The sequence below is a fragment of the Bos taurus genome, chromosome 23, assembly GCF_002263795.3.
Source record: "Bos taurus isolate L1 Dominette 01449 registration number 42190680 breed Hereford chromosome 23, ARS-UCD2.0, whole genome shotgun sequence".
Classification (NCBI taxonomy): Eukaryota; Metazoa; Chordata; class Mammalia; order Artiodactyla; family Bovidae; genus Bos; species Bos taurus.
This window is the reverse complement of record NC_037350.1, coordinates 27747160-27771723: the sequence shown is the minus strand read 5'-3', so window position 1 is coordinate 27771723 and position 24564 is coordinate 27747160. Positions and strand designations below refer to the sequence as shown.

At 46.9% G+C, this 24564-nt stretch overlaps 2 protein-coding genes and 2 non-coding genes across 4 annotated transcripts; 1 reads left to right on the top strand and 3 right to left on the bottom strand.

Moving 5' to 3' along the window:
* Positions 1–9766: 9766 nt before the first annotated feature.
* Positions 9767–12992, top strand: MCCD1 (mitochondrial coiled-coil domain 1). The gene is made up of 2 exons (XM_002697348.6): positions 9767–11550; positions 12235–12992. The coding sequence occupies exons 1-2, from the start codon at positions 11392–11394 to the stop codon at positions 12541–12543; spliced, it is 468 nt and encodes a 155-aa protein (XP_002697394.1). The 5' UTR covers positions 9767–11391; the 3' UTR covers positions 12544–12992.
* Positions 12735–23531, bottom strand: DDX39B (DExD-box helicase 39B). The gene is made up of 11 exons (NM_001033629.2): positions 23496–23531; positions 21936–22276; positions 20598–20725; positions 20225–20317; positions 18203–18386; positions 16981–17099; positions 14617–14748; positions 13814–13923; positions 13568–13712; positions 13278–13425; positions 12735–12954 (listed from the first exon to the last, which is right to left on the bottom strand). The coding sequence occupies exons 2-11, from the start codon at positions 22144–22146 to the stop codon at positions 12938–12940; spliced, it is 1287 nt and encodes a 428-aa protein (NP_001028801.1). The 5' UTR covers positions 22147–22276; positions 23496–23531; the 3' UTR covers positions 12735–12937.
* On the bottom strand, positions 18068–18144 carry LOC112443898 (small nucleolar RNA SNORD83). The gene has a single exon (XR_003032304.1). It is a non-coding gene; the product is annotated as a small nucleolar RNA SNORD83 (small nucleolar RNA).
* Positions 22731–22809, bottom strand: LOC112443897 (small nucleolar RNA SNORD83). The gene has a single exon (XR_003032303.1). It is a non-coding gene; the product is annotated as a small nucleolar RNA SNORD83 (small nucleolar RNA).
* Positions 23532–24564: the final 1033 nt, after the last annotated feature.

Here is a 24564-nt window from a genome sequence, read left to right as displayed (position 1 = left end):
GCCCGGAAAATCCCATGACAGAGGAGACTGGCGGACTACAGTCCATGGGGTCACCGAGCCAGAATAACTTAGCGACAACTAGGGTTTAAATAAACTCAACGCAGGGCAGTGGGTAGAGGGAGGCTGGAGACCCAGATGCGGTGAGCCACGCAGGGAGGGGCTCTCAGTAAGGACAGTAGAAGAGAATGTCAGGGAGGGAAGTGCTGTCTGGGGGTCAAGTTCTCAGGCCAGAGAACAGCCTGGATGGCTCTGAGGTGTGAATACCCTGTGAGTGCTGGAGGACCACACTCAAAATTGTTTATTTTCTCTCCTTCCTCTAGAACATAAGCTTTATGAGCACAAGTATAGAGACTTTGATCATATACAGCTGTATTCCTATCTCCTTGAATAGTGCCTGGTTGTTGCTTTAGAAATACTTGTTGAGTGAATGAATGGGTAAGTGAATGAGTGAGTGATTCAGTGAGGCCTGAATCATATCATAGGACCATAGCGTGTGAACTGCAAGTAAATAGGAAAGAGTCTCATAAATGAGAAAGATTTTTTCTTTTATAGGTTTTCTTTTCTTTATATTTTTCCTTATGGTTACTGAGAGGGATGTGTGTGTGTGTGTTTTATGGTTTGTGGGATTTTAGTTCCCAGATCAGGGATTGAAAGTGGGCTGCTCTGCAGTGGAAGTGCAGAGTCCTAACCACTGCACTGCCAAGGAATTCCCAAGAGGGATTTTTGTTTGTTTTGTTTTAAAATGTATTTATTTATTAATTGAAGGATAATTGCTTTATATTGGTTATGTTGGTCTGCCAAACATCAATATAAGTCAGCCATAGATATACACATATACCCTCCCCCAAGAGGGATTTTTAATGCAACATATTTTTCAAAAATCTTTCAAGATATTCCAAAGGATTTGCAAGTGAAAAATTTTCCTTCCTCCCCAGATCCCTGGCACCTAGGTCTTCTGCCAGAGGTGAGCATTTTATCAATTTCTCACGTATTCTTCCTGAGAAAAAACTTATACAGATATTGTTACTGTTGCTACATCAAGGAGTACTGAAAAGAAATAGTGTAGAAGAAAATGCTTATTTTCCATTTTCCCAGGCATTGTCACCAAGAAGCAGGAGAGTCACAGGGTAGGGATGGTAACCTCAGAGTTAGCATAAGAACTCTATTCTCCTCCCGTCCCTGGACCACCCCTGACCCTGACACCAGTGGAGTCCAGAGCTGCTCAGAAGCTGTTTCCCCACATTGGTACTCAGTCCTGAGGTCAGCCATCTCTGACTAATCTAGAGCCCAGACCCTTCCAGGCCACGCAGAGCAATGTGTTGGCGCCCCCGTGTGGCCACAGGGCTCAGGACAGGAGACGTAGCTCTCTCCTATTCAGCCAGAACCCTCCCAGGGTCTCTGGCGGCTCCCAGAACCAGAATAAGGCTTTAAACACAAGAAGGGGCCTCCATCCTCTATCAGTCTGGGGAGTATGAGGTGTTTCCCCAAATTCCACACTGACACACGTTTCCTTCCCACTGAGTCACCGTGGACTCTGCCTCAAAGCACAGTGCCTCCAGGCCGTAACAACTGGTTCCCAGGTCCCAGATGGACCCCACAAGAAACACAGTGCCCTCAGTCTCCTGAGATGGGACCTAGGCCTCCTGAGTCCTTATCGCTTGCTTGTTCCTGCCGCTGCCTCGAGCTGGAGGACCTCTGTACCTGGGAATCAATCCAGTGCATTTCAGGACAGGGGGTGGGATCCCGGAGTGGGAAGAGCCCCCAGTGAGCCGAGTTCAAGAAGTAGCCAATGCTCCAGGGGAAGTGAGGGTAGGACAGAAATAAGGACATCAGGGAGTTGAAGGTTACAAGGAGAGAAGAAGGAGCCAGGGAGGAGCGTGACCTGAGAAAGGCCAGTCTAGGGGACACCTGCGGGTGGTATTTGGAGAGGGTTTCTGGGTGCTGGGCCATAGAGAGTGAAGGGCAGGTGCTGGGCTGTCCCTGTGGGGACCAACTCTGGCATCAAATCCCAGGGTTTCCAGGGTCCCACTTCCTGCGCTAGGACCTCACTGCCATGTCTGAGCCCAGCCTCAATGAATGGCTTGTCACGTTCTTCAGTTATCCCTCCCTCCCCTAGACAACCAGAGCCTCCATGCCAGGTCAAGGGGTGCCTGGGGATCAAGTTCTCAGCACGCTGTGGGGGCCGGACACCACCATGGGCTTCAGGGACCTCAGCAATGAGACCCAGATGACCAAAAAATGCCCACTTCTTAGTGGCGGTCCCTACACCCTCCACAGTTCACTTCCAGAGGACTCTGGGATGAGCCCACCTCCTTCCTCTCTGGTGACCCAACCACCCAGATCCTCAGACTGGACCCCTCAGGCCCTGCTCCCTGCTACCCCCACCCTCTGAACTTAGGAGCTCGGCAACCCCAGCCCCAGGTCTCAAGTCTACCCTGATGACTGATCCAGGACTTCAGGTGCCATAGACTGAATGTTTGTATCCCCAGAAATTCTTGTGTTGAAACCAAATCCCCAGTGTATTTGGAGGTAGGGCGTTTGGGAGGTCAGGTCACGAGGGTGGAGCCCTCACAAATGGTGTAAGTGTCCTTATAAAAGAGAGGTTCTGGAGAGCTCCCTTCCCCTTCTACATGGGAGGTCACAGTGAGAAGACAGCCATCTGTGAGTCAGGAAGACGGCCCTCATTTGACACCACATCTGCTGACACCTTGATCTTGGACTCCTCATCCTCTATGATAGTCTGTTACAGCAGCCTGAGCAGACATGGGATTCACAAGCCAAGGAAGGGTTCCCTGGAGCCCCCATGCGGCAACTGAGCCACAGCTGCAATTTGGACAGCAGCCACCCATGACCCCACAATCTAGACAGACCCCCCTTCTCTGGCCCAAGAGACGTCAGAGGCAGGTGATGGTGGGTAAGACACAGACACAGCCTGTCCATTGAGTTTATGTGGCAAGACAAGAGTTCCGGGTGGCACTGAGAGAGGAGAGGCTCAGGAAACCAAGACCAATTGGTGGGTAGCAAATACACGTCACAGGAGACCCCTGTTATGCACTGAGATGTGGCCTTCAGAATCCATATGTTGAAGCCCCAACCCCCTCCATGTGATTGTATTTTTTAATTGAGGTATAGTTGATGTACAATAAAAGTTACAGGTGTTCAACATGATTCATAACTTTAAAGGTTATATTCCATGTATAGTGATTGTAAAATACTGGCTATATTCCCCGTGTTGAACTTTATCCTTGTATTTAATTTTATACGTAGCAGTTTGTACCTCTTAATCCCCACCCTTGTCTGGCCCCTATTCCCGTCTCTCTCCCCACTGGTGACCACTAGTTTGTTCTCTATATCTGTGAGTCTGTTTCTTTTCTTTCTTTCTCGTTTGTATTTTAGGCCACACTTCATGGATTTGACCTGGGCCACAGCAGTGAAAGCGCCAAGTCCTAACCATTGGACTGCCAGGAAAATCCCTCTTTCTTTTTTGTTATACTTGCTAGTTTCTTTTACATTCCACATATAAATGATATCACACAGTATTTTTTGTCCTTCTCTGTGACCTATTTCACTTAGCACAATACCCTTCAAGTCAATCCATGCTGTTGTAATGGCTGAGTAGTATCCATTGTGTGTATGTAACATCTTCTTTATCCATTCCTCTGTTGATGGACACAGGTTGTCTCCATACTTGGGCAATTATAAATAATGATGCGTATGAGTATTGGGGTGCATGCATCTTTTCCAATTAGTTTTATTTTTTTGAATATGTATCCAGGAGTGGAATTACTGGGTCACATAGTAGTTCTACTTTTAGTTTTTTGAGAAGTAGCCACACTGTTTTCCACAAAGGCTGCACCAATTTACATCCCCACTAAGTTTACAGAATTTCCCTTTCTTCCACATCCTCGCCAATATTTGTTATTTGTGTTCTTTTTGATAATCATCATTCTGATAGGTGTGGGGTGATATCTCATTGTGGTTTTAATTTGTATTTCTCTAATGATTAGTGATGTTGAGCATCTTTTTATGGCCGTCTGTATGTCTTTTTTGGAAAAATGTCTATTCGGGTATTCCACCCATTTTTTAATTGGGTTATTTGTTTTTTTGATGTCGAGTTGTATGAGCAGCTTATATATTTTGGATATTAACTTACTGGTCATTTTATTGCAATATTTTCTCCCATTCCATAGATTGTCTTTTCATTTTGTTGGTGGTTTCCTTTCCTATGCAAAAGCTTCTAATGTTAATTAGCTCCCCTTTATTCTTGCTTTTATTCCTTTGCCTTAGAAGACAGATCCAAAAAAAATATTGCTACAGTTTCTGTCAAAGAGTATTAAACCTATGTTTTTTCCTAGGAGTTTTGTGGTTTCCCATCTTACATTTGTAGGCTTCTCAGGTGGCAGCAGTAGTAAAGAATCTGCTTGCGAACACAGGAGACACAAGAGATACGAGTTTGATCCCTGGGTCAGGAAGATCCTCTGGAGTAGAAAATGGCAACCCACTCCAGCATTCTTGCCTGGAGAATCCTACAGACAAGGAGCCTGGCAGGCCACCGTCCATGGGTCACAAGAAGTCAGACATGACAGCGTACATGCACACACACTGAAGGTTAAATGAGGTCATAAGGGTGGGGCCCTCGTCTGATAAAGCTTGCAGTTCTGAGAAGGAGACACCAGCTTGTGCTCTCTTCCCTTCCACCCCCACTTTGTACAGAGGAGAGGCCATGTAAGGACATAGTGAAAAGACAGATAGTTACAAGCCTAAAAGAGAGCCCTTACCAGAATCCAAATTTCCTAGCACTTGGATCTTGGACTTCTGGTCTCCAGAACTGTGAGAAAACAAATTTCTGTCACTTAAGCCACCCAGCCTGGGGTATTTAGTTATGGCAGGCTGAGCAGACTAAGACAACCTCCAAAACCAAACACCAGCAAACTCCCCTCTTCCAAGCCTCAGACCCAGCTTTAAGGAATCTTGTCACAGCATTTATTCATCCCTTCACAAATAGTGAGTGAGTGCCTCTGTGCCAGGCTTTGCTCTAGGACTGATGGCTATTTAATCAAAATAGTCAAAACACTTGCTTTCCTGATGCTTACAGGTTGTTGATTCAAGAAGAGGGGAATTAGCCCTCAGCTGTAGACAGCGGGTGGAGAGGTCAATTGTAAAAGAGCATGTGGGGCAGTGCTGTTGAGGTCCTCTTTGGGAAAAGAGATCTGCACAGTATGTTCGAAAATGATAGGGGATACAGATAAAAAATAATACAAAGTCAACAACAATGCAAGGTAATGGGAGAGGTGGCACTTTTAAAGAGGGTGGTCAGGGTGGGCCTCATGGAGGTGACAGCTGAGCAGAAGACACACTGAAGCAGGTGAGGAACTGAGTCATGCAGATATGTGAAGGAAGAGCACTGCTGGATCGCCCTCTGCATACCCAGGACTGTCCCAGGCGGGCAGTAAAACTGCAGTGGGATTGGAGGTGAGCGCCCTTGTGCACAGACTTCTTACGGGAAAGGTGTGGGGTCCTGGGTCTCTCTTGCTCCAGCCTTTGAAAGTCCTGAGGTGGGGGAGGGAGAAGGCACCGCTTGGGGAGGAAGAGTCGAGGTACCCCCGCTCCCTCTCTCTTTGGATCCACCCCTGCCATGCCCTCCACCCAGGGTTGTGGTCACTGACAAAGGAGGACCCTGAGGGCAATCAAGCTCTGAGAGGCTGAGCTGTCAGCAGAGTGCTGACCCGGCTGCAGGAAGGGAGGGAACAGACGGTGAACTCAGGACTCAGGGACCCGCCATGGAGGGGGTGACAAGACTTGCCAAGAGCTGGGCTGCTGTGGGGGTCCTCCTTGAAGAAGACCTACAATACCTCTGGCTGGTGGAGCACCTGGGCCCGAAGGGCCCCTCAGTGTGATGTGGGATGAGGTATTGTCAGAGGATGGGTGAGGGTGGGGGTGAATCTCATCCAGACCCGGGCAAGGCTCTCTGCTCCTGTACCCAAGGGCCCTCCCTTCCCTCCTAAATGGAGACGTTGGAAATGTCCTCAGTTGCCCTCTGGTCACTCACATTTCACCCTCATTTGAAAGCCCTTCTGGTTCTAACCATTTTTTTTTAATTGGAGTATAATCGTTTTACAATGTTGTGTTACTTTCTGCTGTACAATGAAGAGAGTCAGCTGTATACATTCATATATCCCCTCCCTCTTGGACCTCCCTCTCAGGGCCCCTTTGAGTCACCACAGAGCACGGAGCTGAGCTCCCTGCGCCTTATGACAGGTTCCCACTAGCTATCTGCTCTACACACAGCAGTGCATGTATGTCGGTCCTAATCTCCCAGTGGGTCCCACCCTCCTCTTCCCTCCCTGGTCCACAGCTGCATTCTCCACGTGTGATTCTTGCAGTGCCTTCTCCCACATCCCCAAGACCCGACCTCTCTTCTTCTCTTCTGCCCTCCAGTGTTAAGAATGGCTTATTGAAAAAAAAAAAAAAAAAGAATGGCTCAATTCTCCCTGAGGAGCAGGCTCCAGGCAAGAGGCTGGGCTCTAGCTGAGGTTGGAGGAAGGAAAAGGCCAACGACTGGGAGAGGACATGGGCACAGACAAAGCGGAAATCAAGGGGTTTGGGAAAGGCGATTCCATATCATTATTTTTCTCTCAGAGTCCAAGAGCCATCCTTCCCCCACCCTGCCCAGCGCAGGGACATGGAAAGAGCGGCAGGAATGGAAGAAAAATGTAACTGATTCCTCCTTCTGCCGTCTTTTCCTCTTGGCTACTCTACTTTTTTAAGTGGAACTTCTTAATGAAACTTGAAATTTTCTTTCAGGGAAGTCTCCAAATATCAGGAAATTAAATTACTAATGTTTCAGCCCTACAGGCTAAAAAAAAAAAAAAAAAAAACAGAAACTTTAAGGAATGAAGGCACATGTGGAAAACTGGCCGTTGTGCTGGGTAGTAAAGCTTGCACTAAATAAGCTCTATGTGGTGCTGAAAGGATAGCCTCTTGTTTGCCTGTATGAGCTCGGGCAGCTCTTGGAAACTCTGTCCTCTTTAGAAAAGTGAAATGAGCACTCAATGCCCAAATCTTGGCTAAAACACCCTCCAATAAAAGGAACCATGGGTCTTTAGAAAAATAGCTGATTGTAGGCTTAAGACAGAAAAAACTACAAGATGAGCCTGGAATGCCTTGTAATGTCCAGAAAGGAAGGCAATTCCCCAAAATCGAGCATGTCAAAGGGACACAGAAGCCAACCTGAAAAAGCTCCCTATGAACAAAGCTGGAACAATTTCAGCAGCGAAATCACAATAAATATTGGATTATAACCCCAAATAAAAAATATTGAGTTCAGGGACTTCCCTGGTGGTCCAGTGGCTAAAAGTCCACGCTGCCACTGCAGGGGGCCAGGGTTTGATACCTGGTCAGGAAACTAGACCCCACATGCCACAGCTAAGAGTTTGCATGCCACAACTAAGACCCGTGCAGCCAAACAAATACAATTTTTTAAAAAAGATTCGAGTTCATATTGAAATACACAAATGACTGAAAACATTTTAAAGGGAGGGAGGAAGGACACACTTTCCTTACAGAAGAGTATCAAGTAATATATGAAGAGAATCCCCATTCCAGGAGATGGAGTTTAATTTCCCTCCCCTTGAGTGTGGGCTGGACTTGGTGACTCATTTCCAAAGAATAGAATGTGCTGTGTGATCAGTCACTCAGGTTCTTTGTGACCCTTTGGACTGTAGCCCATCAGGCTCCTCTGTCCACAGGATTTCCCAGGTAAGAACCCTGGAATGGGTTGCCATTTCCTTCTCCAAGGGATCTTCCCAACCTAAGGATCAAACCTGCATCTCCTGTGTCTCCCATGCTGGCAGTCAGATTCCTTACCACTGAGCCATTTGGGAAGCCAAAAATAGAGAATGGAAAGGGAAAAACTACTACTGAGTGGAGAAACTTGGCAGATAAAGATCATGCTGATATCATGTACCCTCGATATGATGTGATACAAAAGGCCTTTCACATCTACAGTTCTCTTCCCTAAAACCCATAAACCCAATTTAATCATGAGAAAATATCAGACAAACCCAACCTGAGTGATATTCTTCAGTGATATTCTTCAAACGTTCTGTCTGGTACTCTTCAAAATGTTCATGAAAACAGATAAAGCGTAAGAAACTCAACAGATCAGAGGAGACTAAGGAGGCATGACAACCTAATGCATTAAGGTACCCTGGATTGGATCCTGAAACGGAAAGAGGACATTAGTGGAAAAACTGGTGAAATCCAGTCTACAGCTTAGCTAATGGTATTGTACCAATTTTAACTTCTTGGTTTCTTGGTCTCAACATAGTTCTGATAGATGTTAACATTAAGGGAAGCTGGGTGAAAGGTACCGTATGATATTACCCATATGTGGGGTCTGAAATGTGACACCGATGAACCTATGAAACAGAAACAGAATCAGGTGAGAGTGGCGGCCGAGGGTTGGGTTAGGAGTGTGGAATTAGCAGATGCGAACTGGTGTGTACAGAATGGATAAACAAGGTCCTACTGTATAGCACAGGAAACTGTATTTAATATCTTATGGTACACTATAATAGAAAAGAATATGAAAATATATATATATAGCCAGTCACTTTGCTGTACAGTAATACAACATTGTAATTCAACTGTACTTCAATAAAAAATAAATTATACTGGCATTTTTTACAAGTCAAAGGTTTGTGACAACCCTGTGTTGAGCAAGTCTATCAGTGCCATTTTTCCAACAGCATTATTTTTTAATTAAGGTATGCACATTGTTTTTTTAGACATAATGCTATTACACACTTAACAGACTGCAGTATAAAGTATATATGGGCTTCTCCAGTGGCTCAGAGATAAAGAATCTGCCTGTCAATACAGGAAATGCAGGAGACACCAGTTCAATCCCTGGGTGGGCAAGATCCCTTGGAGAAGAAAACGGCAACCCATTCCACTATTCTTGCCTGGAAAAGTCCATGGACAGAGGAGCCTGCTGGGGTGTAGTCCATGGGGTTACAACTTAGTGACTGAGCCCACACACGCACACATTGTATGACTTTTATATATTTAAACTGAGAAACCAAAAAATTCATGTGACTCACTGTATTGCAATATTCACTTTATTGCAGTGGTCTGCAAACCCATAATACTTCCAAGGAATGCCTGTATTGACAAACTGACAAAATGCATATGGAGAGGCCAGAGAGCTGGAACAGCCAGCACACTATAGAACACTCGGTGGACACTTGAAAACCCTACCTGAGTTCAAGACTTCCTACAAAGCTATGCTAATCAAGATAACGTGGTATTGGTGAAAGAAAACACAAGGTCAGTGGACAGGACAGAGAACCCAGGGATAGAATACATAAATGGTGCTGGGACAACCGGACACTCACATGCCAAAAAAAGTGAAGTAAGAAAGTTCTCTTGAAAAGTTACCATGAAGGTCACCTGTGACAGGAACAAAAAGTGTCTCTCAGTAAACTTCTCACATTAGAGCAGTGGGTGGACTTAAATATACCTAAGTACCCATCTCCCCAAGTTTCGCATGAAGGGTACGTGACTCCCGTCAGTCCCCCAGGCCTGCCCCATCCACTGGGCAGGATGTGGTAGTAAAGGTGGCATCAGCAGAGCAGCCCCTCGGCCTCATGCCAGACACCTCCCGTAATCCTCTGCCTGTCGACAGGCCCCTCCTGCAGAGGCCAAGCCAGACCTCTCATTTGATTAAGACTATGAGACATAAATAAAACAGCACCACATAAAGAAAAAGACTATTAGCCCCTCAGGAATAACTAAATATACACAGTAACGTAACTCTAGGTTTACATTTATCTACTTTCATCCCTTCATTTCTGTGACTATGAGATCCACAGCTCACCCAATAGATCTGAACTGATCCAAATACCAGTCTTTTCTTGAGCTCTGCCAGACAAAGCCAAATCCAGACTCTACTATAATTCATGGCTTAGGACTGCCTACTGCAAATCACTGGATGTGGTCCATTTGGGAGTTCATAACCTGAAACAGACATTCACATGATAGAAATGTCTAATTTTCAGGTAGGATACTTTATTACTAGTGCATCATCTAGACTGTTTTACAGAAGTTTCTCAATTAATAGCTGCTAATCTTGCTTTTAATTTATAAATGTGCTTAGTTTCGTTTCAATGTTACTTGTGGCTTGTTTAACCTTGTGCTAGCTTCCCTTATTTGTAACAACAGTAGTTTGGGCCTCTTCTGTCTCAAGTACGACTTAAGCTGTGCACACATTGCAGTTCAAAAATGAGCCCCCACATATAACCCTATCACTAAGAGACAAGAGGGAAGGCTTGTCTCCTCCAAAATTGTACAGGGACTCTCCATTCTTTTTCCACTAAAAAATGGGAACCTATCAACTAATGGGGAACCCAGAGATCTCTGACTTCATCTAAAGTTGCTTCAGCCCAAGTTCAAGAATCACTGACCTCCAGGAAGGTCTCCCTCTCTGCTCCTCTGACCCCCACACTATGGCAGAGGCCATCTTCCCTCCAAATTCAGTGTGATGTCCCAATAGCAAACTGCAGCTGTCCACTGTCCAGCAACCTTGCTTTCTAGGGCATGTTTTTCTGAGGACCTACTTTTTCCTAGATCAAAGCTGGAACCATCCACTCTGTGAGCCAGGGGTATGACTGTGCCCTCTAGCCACAACAGGACATTTCAGGACACACTGCAGGAAGTCCAGTATTTATACACAAGCCTCAGTGAGTGGACAAGGCTTTTGTTCTAGTGCATATTTGATGGGAGGGCTCACCAGTTCAACCAAGCTTGAAACCAGTACCTGTGTATGGTGCCAACTTAACAGAAGAGGCAAACCCCAACAATGTACAATACACAACAGGGACAAGAGAAAGGTCACCGGCAAGAAGAGGAAAGGGAAATAAAGTGAAAATACTTGAGCCAGGTCAAGGGTGAGCTTTCAAGTCTGGCAGGCCTAGGCTTTTCCAGCAGGCTGTGGAGCCTTGAGCACATATGACCCAGAGCAGGTCCCAGCCCATACTTGAATAAGTGAGTGCTGAATGAAGTTCTGATCATTTCCTCATCTGCCAACCTGTAATGTAATTCATTCTCCCTTGCAGAACTGAGAGGAATGAGTAAGAAACACAGTGCTAAGAATTACTGACACAAGACACGGTAGGCTGGGGACCAGAGTTCTGAAGGAAATTTTGCCTGGCAGGAACAATTTCACACTAGGGAACTGAGTTCCTGGACTCTGGGGCCAGGTTGGGAGGCGGGTGGGTGCAACAGAGCAGGGCAGGGGCAGGGCCAGGCATTGAAGCGAGGCCACAGCCCAGAGGGAGCCAGTTCTTGGTGGCTGTGGGGTGGCTCAGACAGCTTCCTGCCTCACCCGCCATGGGCCTCCCTCTGGCCTGGCTCTCCCAACGCTGCCGTCACCTCCTCCTGCCATCCTGGGCCCCCATACTCCAGGGCTCCTGGAGGTGCTGCTCCCAGGGTCCCAGAAGCACAGCAGAGACGAGCTCCACACGCAATAGGAAGATGTCACCTTCCAGGGTAAGTGGCACCAAGGAAGGTGGAGGGCATGAGGGCAAATTTGTACTGGGGGGCAGAGAATCCCCTCCATATCACCACACGTCAGCTGAAAGGAGACCTGGGTTCGATGGCTGGGTTGGGAATATCTCCTGGAGGGCATGGCAACCCACTCCAGTATTCTTGCCTGGATAATCCCCATGGACAGAAGAGCCTGGAGGGCTACAGTTCATGGGGTCGCAGAGTCCTAGATGACTGAGCGACTAACCACAGCACAGCACATGCCTCCCCACCCCCACCCCATGCTTGTGGGCTAGTCCCAACCCTCAGTTCCTTAAAGCACCCTCCTTGTCCCCACCCGACACAAGACACCCTCTATCTGCACCCTACCCTCCTTGCAGTTCACAAAGCCCTTGAACAGAATAACTTCCCCTCATCTAACAGTTAACTATTTCTCAGGAGGGTTGGGACAGCCAGTTCTCCCCTTCCCAAATGCACCTTCAAGTCCAGTTACAGCACCTGGGCTGTGATCTCTAACTACTACCACCCCACACCCCACTCCAGGACTATGCCCAAGACAGGAAACTGCTTTAGCTTTGCAGTAAGATGACCTCAAATTAATGGGGCAGAGGTAGAATTCCTGACTTCCAGTGAGCCTCAGCCCTCAGCCCTGGCCGATGACCTCTCCCTAATGCTCTGCTCTCCCAGGAGCGCCAGCCCCGCCCCACAGCTGAGCTGGCTCAGGCGGAGGAGCTGCTGGAGCAGCAGCTGGAGCTGTACCAGGCCCTGGTGGAAGGGCAAGAAGGGGCCTGGGAAGCCCAGGCCCTGGTGCTCAAGACACAGAAGCTAAAGGAACAGATGAGGAGACAGAGAGAGCCTGGGAGAAGTCACCTAAGCTTTCCATCAGTGGCCCCTTCACCGTCCAGCCCTGAAAACTGCACACCACCCTCGGATCAGCAACATCCCAGCCTCTCCCAGGCCCTAAGAAAACAGAAGAAACTGCCACAAAAGGGCTAAAAATTGGATAGTCATGAGAAGTCATGGCCTCTGCAGTCTTTTCACTCACATCCCAATTCAACACCTCCCGCTGACCTCAGCCCCCAGCAGGGCACACAGTGCCCACAGGAATTTACTCTGGATTATGCCCCAGAACCACCTCACCCCAAATCCAATAAAGGGATGGAATGCTTATAGACACCACAGACGCATGAGTTTTTTAGTTTTGTTAAAAAAAAAAAAATTTCCGACAAATCGGGGAAATGGGGTTCAGGAGTGGTGGTGATGCCAGGAAAGTCATGGGGCGGGGGACTGGGGCGCCCGGGGTCGGTAGCAGTAGTGTCTCCTTCACCCCCACGCCTGGTGCGGTCTCCTGAAGAGAACTGTCACATTCCAGAACGGGTGGGTGAGTCCTCTACCGTGTCTGTTCAACTGAAAAGAAAAATTTAAAAAAAAAAAAAAAAATCAAAGTCAGCACAAACACCCCTCTCCCAACACATCCAGATGTTTGTGTGGTATGCAGGTCAGAGGATAGGTCTGGGGGTAGAGAAAGAGAAATAATTTGATGAGAAGAGACCCCCATACACAGGTCAACTAAACATCCCAATAGAGCATCAAGGTGGGGGCAGCAGAAATACGGATGTCAAACTTGTCAAGTGGCCACCATGCACCAGGGGCTTTAAGAAAAAACCCACTAAGCAAATGAAGAGAATCTAAAGGACTAGGGGAAGTAGCTTCATGAGATCATTACTCACTGTAGGAGGAGATGTCTATCTCATCAGGCAGCTCACTTATATTGACTTCAAAGCGATCCTGCACATCATTGAGGATCTTGGCATCATTCTCATCTGACACAAATGTGATGGCCAAGCCCTTGGTGCCAAACCGGCCTGCTCTGGCCACCTGGAAAGAGACATGTGATAGGACCAGCAGGCCCCACAGAAGGAAGACACACAAAGGGAGGGAAGAAATGCAAGATATGAAAGATAGAGAAACCCAAGGGGTGGGAGAGGATACTGGCCTATCTTCCAGGTGTGGGGCTTACCCGATGCAGGTAGGTATCTGAATCCTCAGGCATGTCGTAGTTAAAGGCAATGTTCACCCGCTCGATGTCCATGCCTCGGCCAAACAGGTTGGTAGCCACGAGAATCCGTCGTTGAAAATCTTTAAACTGCTGATACCGAGAAAGCCTTTATGAGAAAGGAAATCAGAAAGAGTGTTGAGATTTTCTTCTCTCAAGGGTCCCTTTTGCTCACAAGGACACAAAACATCTTGCCCGTCTCTGACTCACCTCTCCTCCTGGGGCATCCCACGGTGGATAGCAATGGCTGGGAAGTTCTGCTCCACCAGGAGCTGGGCCAGGGCAATGCAACGCTGCACAGACTTCACAAATATCACCACCTGTGTGCGTGCGTGGTGTGTATGAGATTGGAGGGATGTGCGTCCATGAGGGTGTGTGTGAGAAAGATTACGAGCAGGAGTTCTCAGTAATTTCTAAAAAACTCCTTAGTCCCCATCACATACTTCCTCTTCTGCTCTAAATACTAAGTCTTTCCTGCTTGGCTCTGACTTTTCCTGAGCAGACAAACACGCTGCAGAGGATATGGAAAACAGTAACCAACTACCAGATACATTAGGAGACAAGAATGAAGCCACCACATGAGAATGGTAAAAATCTGACCTAAGTCTGGAAAGACATGACCATTATTCCCACTCACCAAAACATCAAACATAGTAAGAGCTTATAGAAAATGATTTTTAGTGCAAATCACACAAGAGGTTAAGTAATGAAACACTTCTCCCCAGGTGAGCAGTGCAAAACACACAGTTAAGACCTAACATGCCTAATTATTGTGGGACTCTCACCAACTTTAAGACTCAAGGATTTTGTAATTTGAGGTTTATTTTGTGTCAGGCATGGAACAGAAAAGCAATTCCCATCGTGCTCACGTTTAGCCCCTAAAAGTCTTTCTCTCATTTACAAGAATTTTTCCACCATTCTTTCATATGGCATCCATGGCTTCCTCAATAAAAAGGTTTCTGCCAACAGTTGGAGATGTACTCATTCTCCCTACTGGACCTTGGACAACTGACCTGGTTGAATTCAAGGACATCCAGAAGGTCAAAGAGCTTCCGGTTCTTCTCGTTGTCCTTCAGTTTCACGTAGTACTGCTGCAATCCATGCAGCGTCAGCTTCGTCTCATCATCCACGAAGATCTCCATTGGCTGGGGGGGAGGGGGGAGGGAAGGGGTGGGGAACGGGAGGAGGGCAGAGTGGGGGGGTTAAACCTGGGGGGGTGGAGGAAGTTGATCTCCAATACACCCCATGGGGGGATGGGGAGAAGAGAGAAGATTGAAAACCCAGCCCCACCCCCAAAAATACCCACATTTTAATGTGGTCTTTTGGACATTAGATCTGATTTCCTTCCTATCAGTTGAGTTTAAGATTTCCCAACTGAAAATAGTTATAGGAAAGGAACTCTGCACGGAGGAAAGGGCAGAGTCCAACCATCCAATGGCAAGGTGCCATTACCTCATACGGAGGTGGTGGAGGAAAGAAAACAAAGGGAAGTGGTTCTCAAAGCGAGAACATGAAGCAAACACCTGGGAAATCATGGCAACAGTGACTCGAGGTCAGAATAAATCCATTAGAGCTGGTTTAATATGGGGGAGAGCTCCATTCGCATATTCTCTCAACTAGGAGAATCATATCTCCATAAGGAAGGTAGATGTCTTCCCATATCCCCATTAGGAAGGTGGAAGATCAGAATGCTTCAATGGACTTAAGGTCAAAATGCCATGAAAAGAGAGGCAAAGATTACTCAAGATGAGTAGCAACTTGCCCTCGGACCACAAGGAAATAGTTTTAGAGGAGATTGGTCTCTGAACGAAAAATCAAACCATCTACAGTGTTACGAGGAAGGTACAATGAGTGGTGCTAAGAAGCAAATTCAGAGCAGCAGAGTTACTCAGTCATCTTTAAAAACAAAAGACACACACACAGCCCTTGAAGGGAAGGTAGATAGCATTTACAAAAAAAAAAAGTGGTAACTGACACAAGAGTCAACTCTAAAGCCCAATTTCCCTTTGTGTGCTGTGCTTAGTCGCTCAGTCATGTCCGACTCTTTGTGACACCATGGACTGAAGTCCACTAAGCTCCTCTGTCCATGGGGATTCTCCAGGCAAGAATACTGGAGTGGGTAACTTTTCCCTTCTTCAGGGGATTTTCCCAACCCAGGTCTCCCGCATTGCAGGTGGATTCTTTACCATCTGAGTCACCAGGAAGCCATGGTTAACATAAAACCCCAGGGTACAAGATTTGGGGAAAGGATAAGTGTGTCATAGGAGAAAACCAGAAGCTGAACTTCAGAATGCAGACTAGCAAAGGAAGGATTTCCAAAGAGAAGTTCCATGGCTTCCTTCCAATCTAACTTGAACCCCAAATACAGCTAAAGGTAAGAGTTATGGTCCACGGGAAGGAGCACAGCAGGGAGGGAGGGAAAGAACACACTCCACTGCTTACACAAGGGCCTGCCTAGCCCAGACCCTACCACCACCTGGTAACACCCAAGTGGAGCTCCTCACTTTACTTCTTCCATATCCCTCTGAATATTAAGAGTTAAAAAGAAGAAAAAAAAATCTACCACCCTTCTCAGAACACCCCTCCCCACCAACACAAATGGAAAGAAACAGGGAGCACGGCACGCCTTGGGTTCAGGAAAAAAACCGGGAACAGAAAAAGAGGCTGGTTTGGTCCTCAGCTTCCTGGTCAGGTTCCCCGCGGCCTCCGCTGCCGCCATCCACCGCCGAGTGCGTCCGCATTTCCCCCGCCGCGCCACGGTGCTTCTCCGCTGCCGGTTCACATCAACCGAGGTTCCGACGGGTGCGAGGAGGTACGGGTAGGAAGGAGTATGGACTCGGGGATTGAGGTGCCAAAGGCCCCCACCCCTGGAGGTGGGGAGGGAGCGGATTCATGTGTGCTGTTTGCTCTTCTTTTGGACATGCCCTGCCATCTGTCTGTCCCTCTCTTGCTCTCCTGCCACCGGGAGGTTATGAGTTTGGGGAGCAGAAGGCTCCGGCTGTATGCTCGATGCCACCTTGAGGGTGCGTGGCTGTAGGGGGTATGTAGAAGACGATGGGTGGGTGGTAGGGCAGAAAATCCTGCCCTCCCCCAAAAGGGAGAAGAGGTTCAAAAAATGCTGTGATGAAAAAAAAAGTCGAACACTACCCGCTCTCACGTTAACCCGACCAAGTCTTCCGGAGTTTCCCTGGCGCCGCGCAGACCCTAACACTAACTGTCTCTGCCTCTGTGTGTCTCTTCAAGGAGTCATCACTTTCAAATGGGCACGTGCCCCCTTCTTGGCGCTTGAAGGACAAGGGAGTCTGGAGGAAGAGGGCGCGGAGGGGGAGAAGGCAGCGGGCGGGGAGTGGAGGGAGAGAAGGTAGAAGGGTATTTACGTCTTGCATGAACTTGCGGCAGACTGGACGAATCTCTTTGCTCAAGGTAGCACTGAACATCATGACCTGCTTCTCATGGGGGGTCATGCGAAAAATTTCCTGGACATCCCGACGCATGTCTACAGGAAAAAGAAAAAAAAAAATTATAGTAGAAAAGAGACATATTATCATAAATGAAGATCAGAGACAGGCTTATCAATGAGGTAAGGACTGCTGGAAGTGGGTGAGCCGAGAGTTGCGGGTCAGGGTTAAGATTTGCCTCAGGTCTCTCTCTACTCTATTATCTCCAACCGCCATGTAATCATGTCCAGGGTTATAATACAGCGGGAAGAACAGTGTCTATGGCCCAGGTTCCAGCCGTGTATTTTAACCACACAAGAAATTAGATGAGACCCCAAAGCCCACAACTAGAAAATGGGGATAAAGCCCACTGCAAAGGCTCACAAAGATTAAGTCCTTACAAAGCCCTTCTCCCTACTCCTCTCTCCCCAAGCTCCAACTGTCTACCAATATCGCGCACCTATTACATTCCAGCTGTCAGAGTCCATTCCACGCTTCCTCTGGATCACACTGTCCTATCCAGTCAGGCAAATATGACATCTCTACTTGGAGCCCACTTTATAGCTCGCCATCTAGAATAGCCAAAGATCATTTGGAATGACTTATCCCTGGGTATATGCCCATCCCTAGTCTCATTCACCAAATTTGCGTTCTCATAAAACATCTTCCTTTCTTCACAGCACTTGGCACACTGGAACACCACACCACACAGACTCCCACACACACTCTCCACATTCATTCCAGAACTTAAGTTGAAACATTTATTCAGCTATAATCTGATGATATAATCTGAGTTGAGGATGCCAAACGAGTAGACTGTCTCTTTTTCCAGTTCCATTTTCTTCCCTATGACACCCACTATAGAGATTTACAAAGGACACAATGGTGGTGTGACTAACATCCAAGATTAGCTAGGTCCCTCCTCTCAAAGATAAACATCTACCACAAAAAGGAAGAACATGATATCCTTCTCCTTGATCACCAAGGAAGCTTAACAAGCCTAACAGAGACTGACCAGGGAAGCCAGAGCCATCAGTCATGGGTGATAGATTAAGAGTCGTCCTGGCACTAAAGTGCTCCAGTATCAAATAAGCATCATTTGGCTCCAAAAGGCAACTTCCCAGATCACTAGACCAGCCCCAGCCCAACTGGGACAACTTACCGAGCTGTTCAAGCATCTTATCGCATTCATCCAAGATAAAGTGTTTAATGTGTTTGAGGTTGAGGCTCTTATTTCGAGCCAGGGCTAGGATGCGGCCAGGGGTCCCCACGACGATATGCGGGCAGTTCTTCTTCAGCACCTCTTCATCCTTCTTGATAGACAGACCACCAAAAAACACTGCAACCTGCCAACCCAGAAGAGAACAGTATTTCACAAGGAAGGAAAGGGTCAACCTTCCCAAGGTTCCCATCCTTTCAATTTGCTCTAAACCAATTCTCAGAACATTTCAGAGCTAAATGGAACATGAGATCACCTAATCTAAAAGTATCATATCCCCCAAACATTGAAGCTAAGAAACAAAAGTGACCTGTCCTAAACTACATGCTCTGAGAACTAGCATTTAGTTCTTCTGACTTAATCTAACAATTTTCCTTCTCCAACTCCAAAGCCAGACTTCCCTGTAAAAAGGAGGATGGCAAGAAATTAACAGTGTCAAGTACCAAAAAAAAGCTCACGGGTATCAAGTGTTCCTAACTGACCCTAGATTTTTTAATTCCTTTGAATAAACCCTGTTTAGGCTACACATATTACTGCACCTTAAAACCATTAGGGAAATGGCTGTTGAGCCTTTAATACAGCATCAGAAACTGCTTTTTTAGTTTCAAAGGGGGAGACCAATCAAGGGATTCAGACTATCATAACCCTAAGTCTAGAGTAAATCTAAAACCATTAATTGTGGGACAAGTGGTTTGCAACAAAACAGGAAATACACAGCATCATCTGTGAAGAATTCTTGCCAAAAATCTTTAACTTGAACCATTTAAGCTTTCAAACATAACTTTCAGTTTAGGGACTTCCCTGGCAGTCTACTTTCAATGCAGGGGGCATGGGTTTGATCCCTGGTGGGGGAACTCAGATCCCATATGCTAGGTGCCACAGCAAAAAAAAAAAAAAGAAAAAGAATTCAGTTTACAGGAAACACCGAGAGCAAAAAACAAGTTAAAACACCACCACAGGAAAGTAACCAGACAAATCCAGAGGTAGGACATTTTGCAGAACTAGCTCAATCTCTTTATCAAATCACTGAAACATAATATTGAGCAAATGGACAGACTCTCTCATCAAATTTATATTTGATTTTGACACCAAAAACATCCTCTTTTGAGTCCACAAGGTGAAGAATTAAACCTACAGAGGTGGAACTACATCCTAGCTCTCTATTGAGCTCAACAAGTGTTTTCATAGTCATAACAATGGAAAGTTATGGAAAGTCTACTTGCTAAAAGGACAGAAAGTAAATGCTAACAAAACTGACAATGTAAGAACACAGATATACTTTACACACACACATAGAGCTTTGACTGTATTTAGAAAATTAAATAGTTTCCCCAAGTTCTGGGAAAAAGAACCATGTAAACAAGCTAAACAGTCTTACATGAAAAGTCAAAATGGCTTTTAAGTAGACAAATTGAGAAAATAGTGTCTAATACTTGGTTTCACAGAACATCAGAAGTAAAAAAAAAAAAAAAAAAGGTTAACAAGTGGTACTCTGTGAAGTATGATTAGACAGGAGAAGACAAATTCATCATAAGATGTTTTCTCAAACTCCAATTACCTGAGAATCTTGTTAGAATGCATGTTCATACTGGATAGGTCTAGGGTGGAACCCATGTTATCTACATTTCCAGCCACTCCCAAGTGACACTGAAACCACAGGTCTGGGAACCACACCTTGAATATCGCAGCTACACAATGCACACCCATACTGACACAGTGTATATGCATACTGATACAATGTATACACATATCAATACAACATAGCAGGCACCTCTAACAAGTATAATTCATATGGAAACATAAATCTCTTACACATCTAAGTTCCAGGAACTTACTATGTCCTACATGTTTAATTGTGTAGAGGTATTTAATACCCGTGGGACATGAAGACTACTGATCTAGCAAGTCCCCAGTGCCTCCAACTCCCCACACCCTCATTCCCCCAAGCCTCTCACCCTGGCTTACCTTGACGCTGGGCATGTATTTGGAGAAGCGCTCATACTCCTTGCTGATCTGAAAAGCCAACTCCCGAGTGTGACACATCACCAGTACAGACACCTGGGGGGGAAGGACAGTAGATGGAGACACAGACAGTATATCCCTTCACCAGGGATGTCACAAAAGCATACCCAGCAAACCACAAGTGGCTACAATTCCAGATCTAAATCATTAACCCCATAATTACTACAGAATATTCCCCAGGGCTCTCAGTCAAGCGTGATAAAGGTCATCTTAACAGCAAGAACTCACAGCTCTCAAAGCATCATGTAGCTGAGGCAACACCCTTCCTGAACACTACTAGCCAAGATGCTTTGCCCAGCACTCTCTGCAAGTGTACCTGTCCAGTAACTGGCTCCAATTGTTGCAGTGTAGCCAGCACAAACACCGCTGTCTTTCCCATGCCTGACTTGGCCTGGCATAGGACGTCCATTCCCAGGATGGCCTGAGGGATACACTCATGCTGGACTAGAAGTAGAAAAGAAAAGGTAAATTAGACTCCAATCTCCAGAGAACTCCACCACATTTTTGCACCAGGCCAAACCCATTTCTCACCACTCAATTCTTTTTTTTTTTTTACCACTCAATTCTTAAGTAATTCTTGTCAATTTCCATACCCCTTTCTCTCTGCTCCCTCGATCAAAGTGAAAGTGAAGTCGCTCAGTCGTGTCCGACTCTTTGTGACCCCATGGACTGTAGCCTACCACACTCCTCCGTCCATGGGATTTTCCAGGCAAGAATACTGGAGTGGGTTGCCATTTCCTTCTCCAGAGGATCTTCCTGACCCAGGGATCGAACCGGGGTCTCCTGCACTGTAGGCAGACGTTTTACCGTCTGAGCCACCAGGGAAGTCCCTCAATCAAATTGATTCCCACATCAAGACCTTCCCAGTTCCTTCTAGTATTAGCCTCTTCTAACTCCAGGGCCCAAAGTCCTGCCATCAACCCTGTGGGCATCTACCAATCGGTCATCTTAGGTGCTCCTCTGTCCCAGTGCTCCTTAATCTGTAACAATCCATGACTTTTGAGTGCCTGTCACAGGCTACTTCTCCTACTCAGATTGTCATGCTTTGGGTGACACAACTCTACAACCTTGGGCAAAATGAAGAACTTGGTGAAAGTGAAGTTTCTCAGTCGTGTCCAACTCTTTGCACCCCATGGAGTGTAGACTGCCAGGCTCCTCTGCCCATGGGATTTTCCAGGCAAGAGTACTGGAGTGGGTTGCCATTTCCTTCTCCAGGGGGTTTTCCCGACTCAGAGACTGAACCCAGTCTCCCGAATTGCAGGCAGACGCTTTACCGTCTGAGCTACCAGGGAAGAACTTGGTACTTGACCCAAAAGCCAGCTATCTTTAGACCACCCGTAAAGGTTTGCAGAGACCAGAGTTGACTTGGTCCAAGGGTCCAACCAGCTCCTCTTTGGAAATTTTCAATTAAAAGACAAAATTTAAAACGAGACAAGGAGAAAAGCCACTCTTAAGTTGCTCTGAAATCACTAGCACTTACATACTATCATGAACAAAGACTAACCTGTATAAACATCTTTTACTGCTAAAATAGGTTCTGGTACTTATTTCCTGATCTACCCTATACACAAATCTGTAAGGGACCATGGCTATTATCTGTTTTCTTGTATCCTTAAAGCACCAATGAGAACTCTATGCCCAACAGGAAATTTACCTTCTGATGGATGCTCAAAGCCACAGTCAACAATGGCCCGGAGCAACTCTGGCTTGAGCAAGAAGTCACGAAAGCCAGAGCTGTGGATGGAGACATAGGAGCCCTTGACATCCTTCTTGGCAGGGGCCTCAGCCCCATCTCCTCCAGCTGCCGTCTCCACCTCATCATCTTCATAATCCAAGAGCTCATTGTCCACATCGTTCTCCGCCATAACTGAGCCGGCAGGAGAAGGGGAAGGGTCTCCGGATGGGTTAGCGTAGAATAAAGGAAGAGAAGAGGAGGAGAGTGGGGGCTTGAGGAACAGAAGAGGAAAAGAAACACACTAGTTTCTGACAGAAGAGCTGGGAGGGAAAAAAAACAGAGAGGAGACATCAGTCATGAGCAGAGCCTTCACCATCTATCCTGTCCATCCCCACACTCTTCCTTTCCCTAAACTATGACACATGTACCTGGAAACAACAGTAACAAAGGGAAAAATTAGTAATAAAAAAACACAAGACAAAGAAACAAAAGACAAACATAACACACAGAATGGGAAAAGTGTGTTTCCCAGGAGTGGTGATTAGGACCTAAGTTCCCAAAAGGACAGGATCGGAGAAGCAGAAACCGGAAAGCTAGAAAGGCAAGGCCAGCTTCTAAATTCCTGCTCCGGGACAGCAGTGAAGATAAAAAATTAAAGACACATAAAAAACAGACTACTAACAATTTACAAGACTGGAGAATGTTAAGTGACAAAATGAAAAATCCTCAATGAAAGACCTTGTGCTTTCCCTATAATCTCAAGGTGTCGACAGCAGCCATCAGTCAAGGGTGATAGATTTACGGTCGTCATTGCGCAAAGCGCTCACTTTTCAAAATGGAAACATCATGTGGCTGCCATCCACGTCTCCCAACACGCCAGTCTCCCAGTCCTCAGACACCTCATAGTCGCGCGTAAAAAATCCTTCGGTGATGGTGGTGGAGGAGGGTGGGGGCTAGAGAATGGCTCGGCCAGGAGAAAAAACCCACTCCTCCATCAATCACATCACCGTTGCGTTACTCCTCAGCTATGGCTCGTTTCCGAAAAACACACAATGACACCAGCCGTAAACATTTAGGAAATGCTCCAAATAACGGTGGGCAAATCGAGGTGAGAAACGTCCAGGTAGGCCTAGAAGCCGGCTCCTCTTCGTATTCCCGCCGCGTACCGCGGACCCAGAAATAAGCGCGAAAGTGAGAAGACCCCGCCCTCCGCAAATACCCAGGACCAGAGGACGCCTAGCGCCGCCTCTCAATGTCACTGGGGCCTCGAGTAATCAAGGGCCCCACCGAAGGAGCGAGAAGCAAAGAAAACACAATGGCGCCGGGGCCACCATCTTGGATTGGGCCCCCCTATCTTCCCTACCTCCCCCCCCCCGAAGTTTCTTCATCTCGAAAAAGATGCAAGCGATGCAACTAACGACCCAATCAGACTCCAGCAACAAGACCATGGCCTGTACAAGGGCTATCAGGAGCTCGTGCGACAGGATGGCCGCAGAGAAACGCAGATGGAGGCGGATGGTGCCGAAGGCCAAAGCTTACCTGAGCAAGGCAAAGACGTATGGCGGCGGCAACAGCGACGAAGAAGGGAATCTGCCTTCACTTCCGGTTCCCGGTTTTCCCTCCACCCGGCCTCCCGCCTTCGCTGATGCGAGCGCGCAGGCGTAAAGAACCGGAAGACGGGCCTTCCACGGTTGTGTGGGTCTGCGCGCTCCAGGGTTGCCTTTAGAAAATGCCTGCGTGAAAAAAAATTTTTTTAAGCCACTTCTTACTCCTTCGCTACTACCAGTAACAAAAGGCATCAAGGAAACTATAATTCTTCCCATTATTATCTTTTTCCCGCTTGTCCAGTTCTTTTCCGCGCCTCTCTCTTCATTTAGATTCTTGCCACTCAGGTCTTCTTTCTGGGCACCCCTCCTCTGGGCGCAGAGGACCCAAGGTGCCGGGACTTCGATTTCCCACGGGGTCCTTGGCCCGGTAGTCAAGGTGACCTGGGGGCGCTGGCGCTGGAGTTAGGGAACGGCCAGCCCCAGGTGTAGGTAGTGAGTAGTTCTCGCGGATCCTACCCCCTACCTTTTCCCCAGCCTTGGAACCGGTGGGCGGCATTTACCCAAAGTAATGGTTGGCTGATGTATCTGATGTCCTAAGGGCCGTGGGCTTGGGCTGTAAGTCAGGAAGGTGTTCTGAAACCACTGCGTGCAGGACTGGGGGTCTAGATTCTGCCCCAAGTGTTAACGATAAATACTAGGGTATGAGGGTTACATGGTGGTGGGTTAGTCGCTAAGTCGTGTCAGACTCTTGCGACCTATGGACTGTAGCCCACCAGGCTCCTCTGTCGATGGGATTCTCCAGGCAAGACTACTGGAGTGGGTTGCCATGCCCTCTTCCAGGGGATCTTCTCCACCCTGGGGTTGAACTCAGGTCTCCTGCATTGCGGGCTGCTTCTTTACCTACTGAGCCACCAAGGAAACCTGAGTGTTACATAACATTTTATAAATTTTCAACCAGAATGTGCTTAACCCTTTACCCAATAACCCCTCCCATTGTTCATCCTGGATATTTTTCCTGAATGAAACATTTGATATCTCCCCTCTCGCTTTTATATGCTACA

What these genes read in the sequence shown, in the direction of transcription:
- MCCD1 (XM_002697348.6), top strand. Translation starts at nt 11,392, where the DNA reads ATGGGCCTCCCTCTGGCCTGGCTCTCCCAACGCTGCCGTCACCTCCTC. An exon ending in GGAAGATGTCACCTTCCAGG is followed by an intron (nt 11,551 to 12,234) that starts GTAAGTGGCACC and finishes CTGCTCTCCCAG; the next exon opens with GAGCGCCAGCCCCGCCCCAC.
- DDX39B (NM_001033629.2), bottom strand. Translation starts at nt 22,146, where the DNA reads ATGGCGGAGAACGATGTGGACAATGAGCTCTTGGATTATGAAGATGAT. An exon ending in GCCGCAAGTTCATGCAAGAC is followed by an intron (nt 14,749 to 16,980) that starts GTAAATACCCTT and finishes CCTCCCCCCCAG; the next exon opens with CCAATGGAGATCTTCGTGGA. An exon ending in ATGTCCTTGAATTCAACCAG is followed by an intron (nt 13,924 to 14,616) that starts GTCAGTTGTCCA and finishes GCACGCACACAG; the next exon opens with GTGGTGATATTTGTGAAGTC.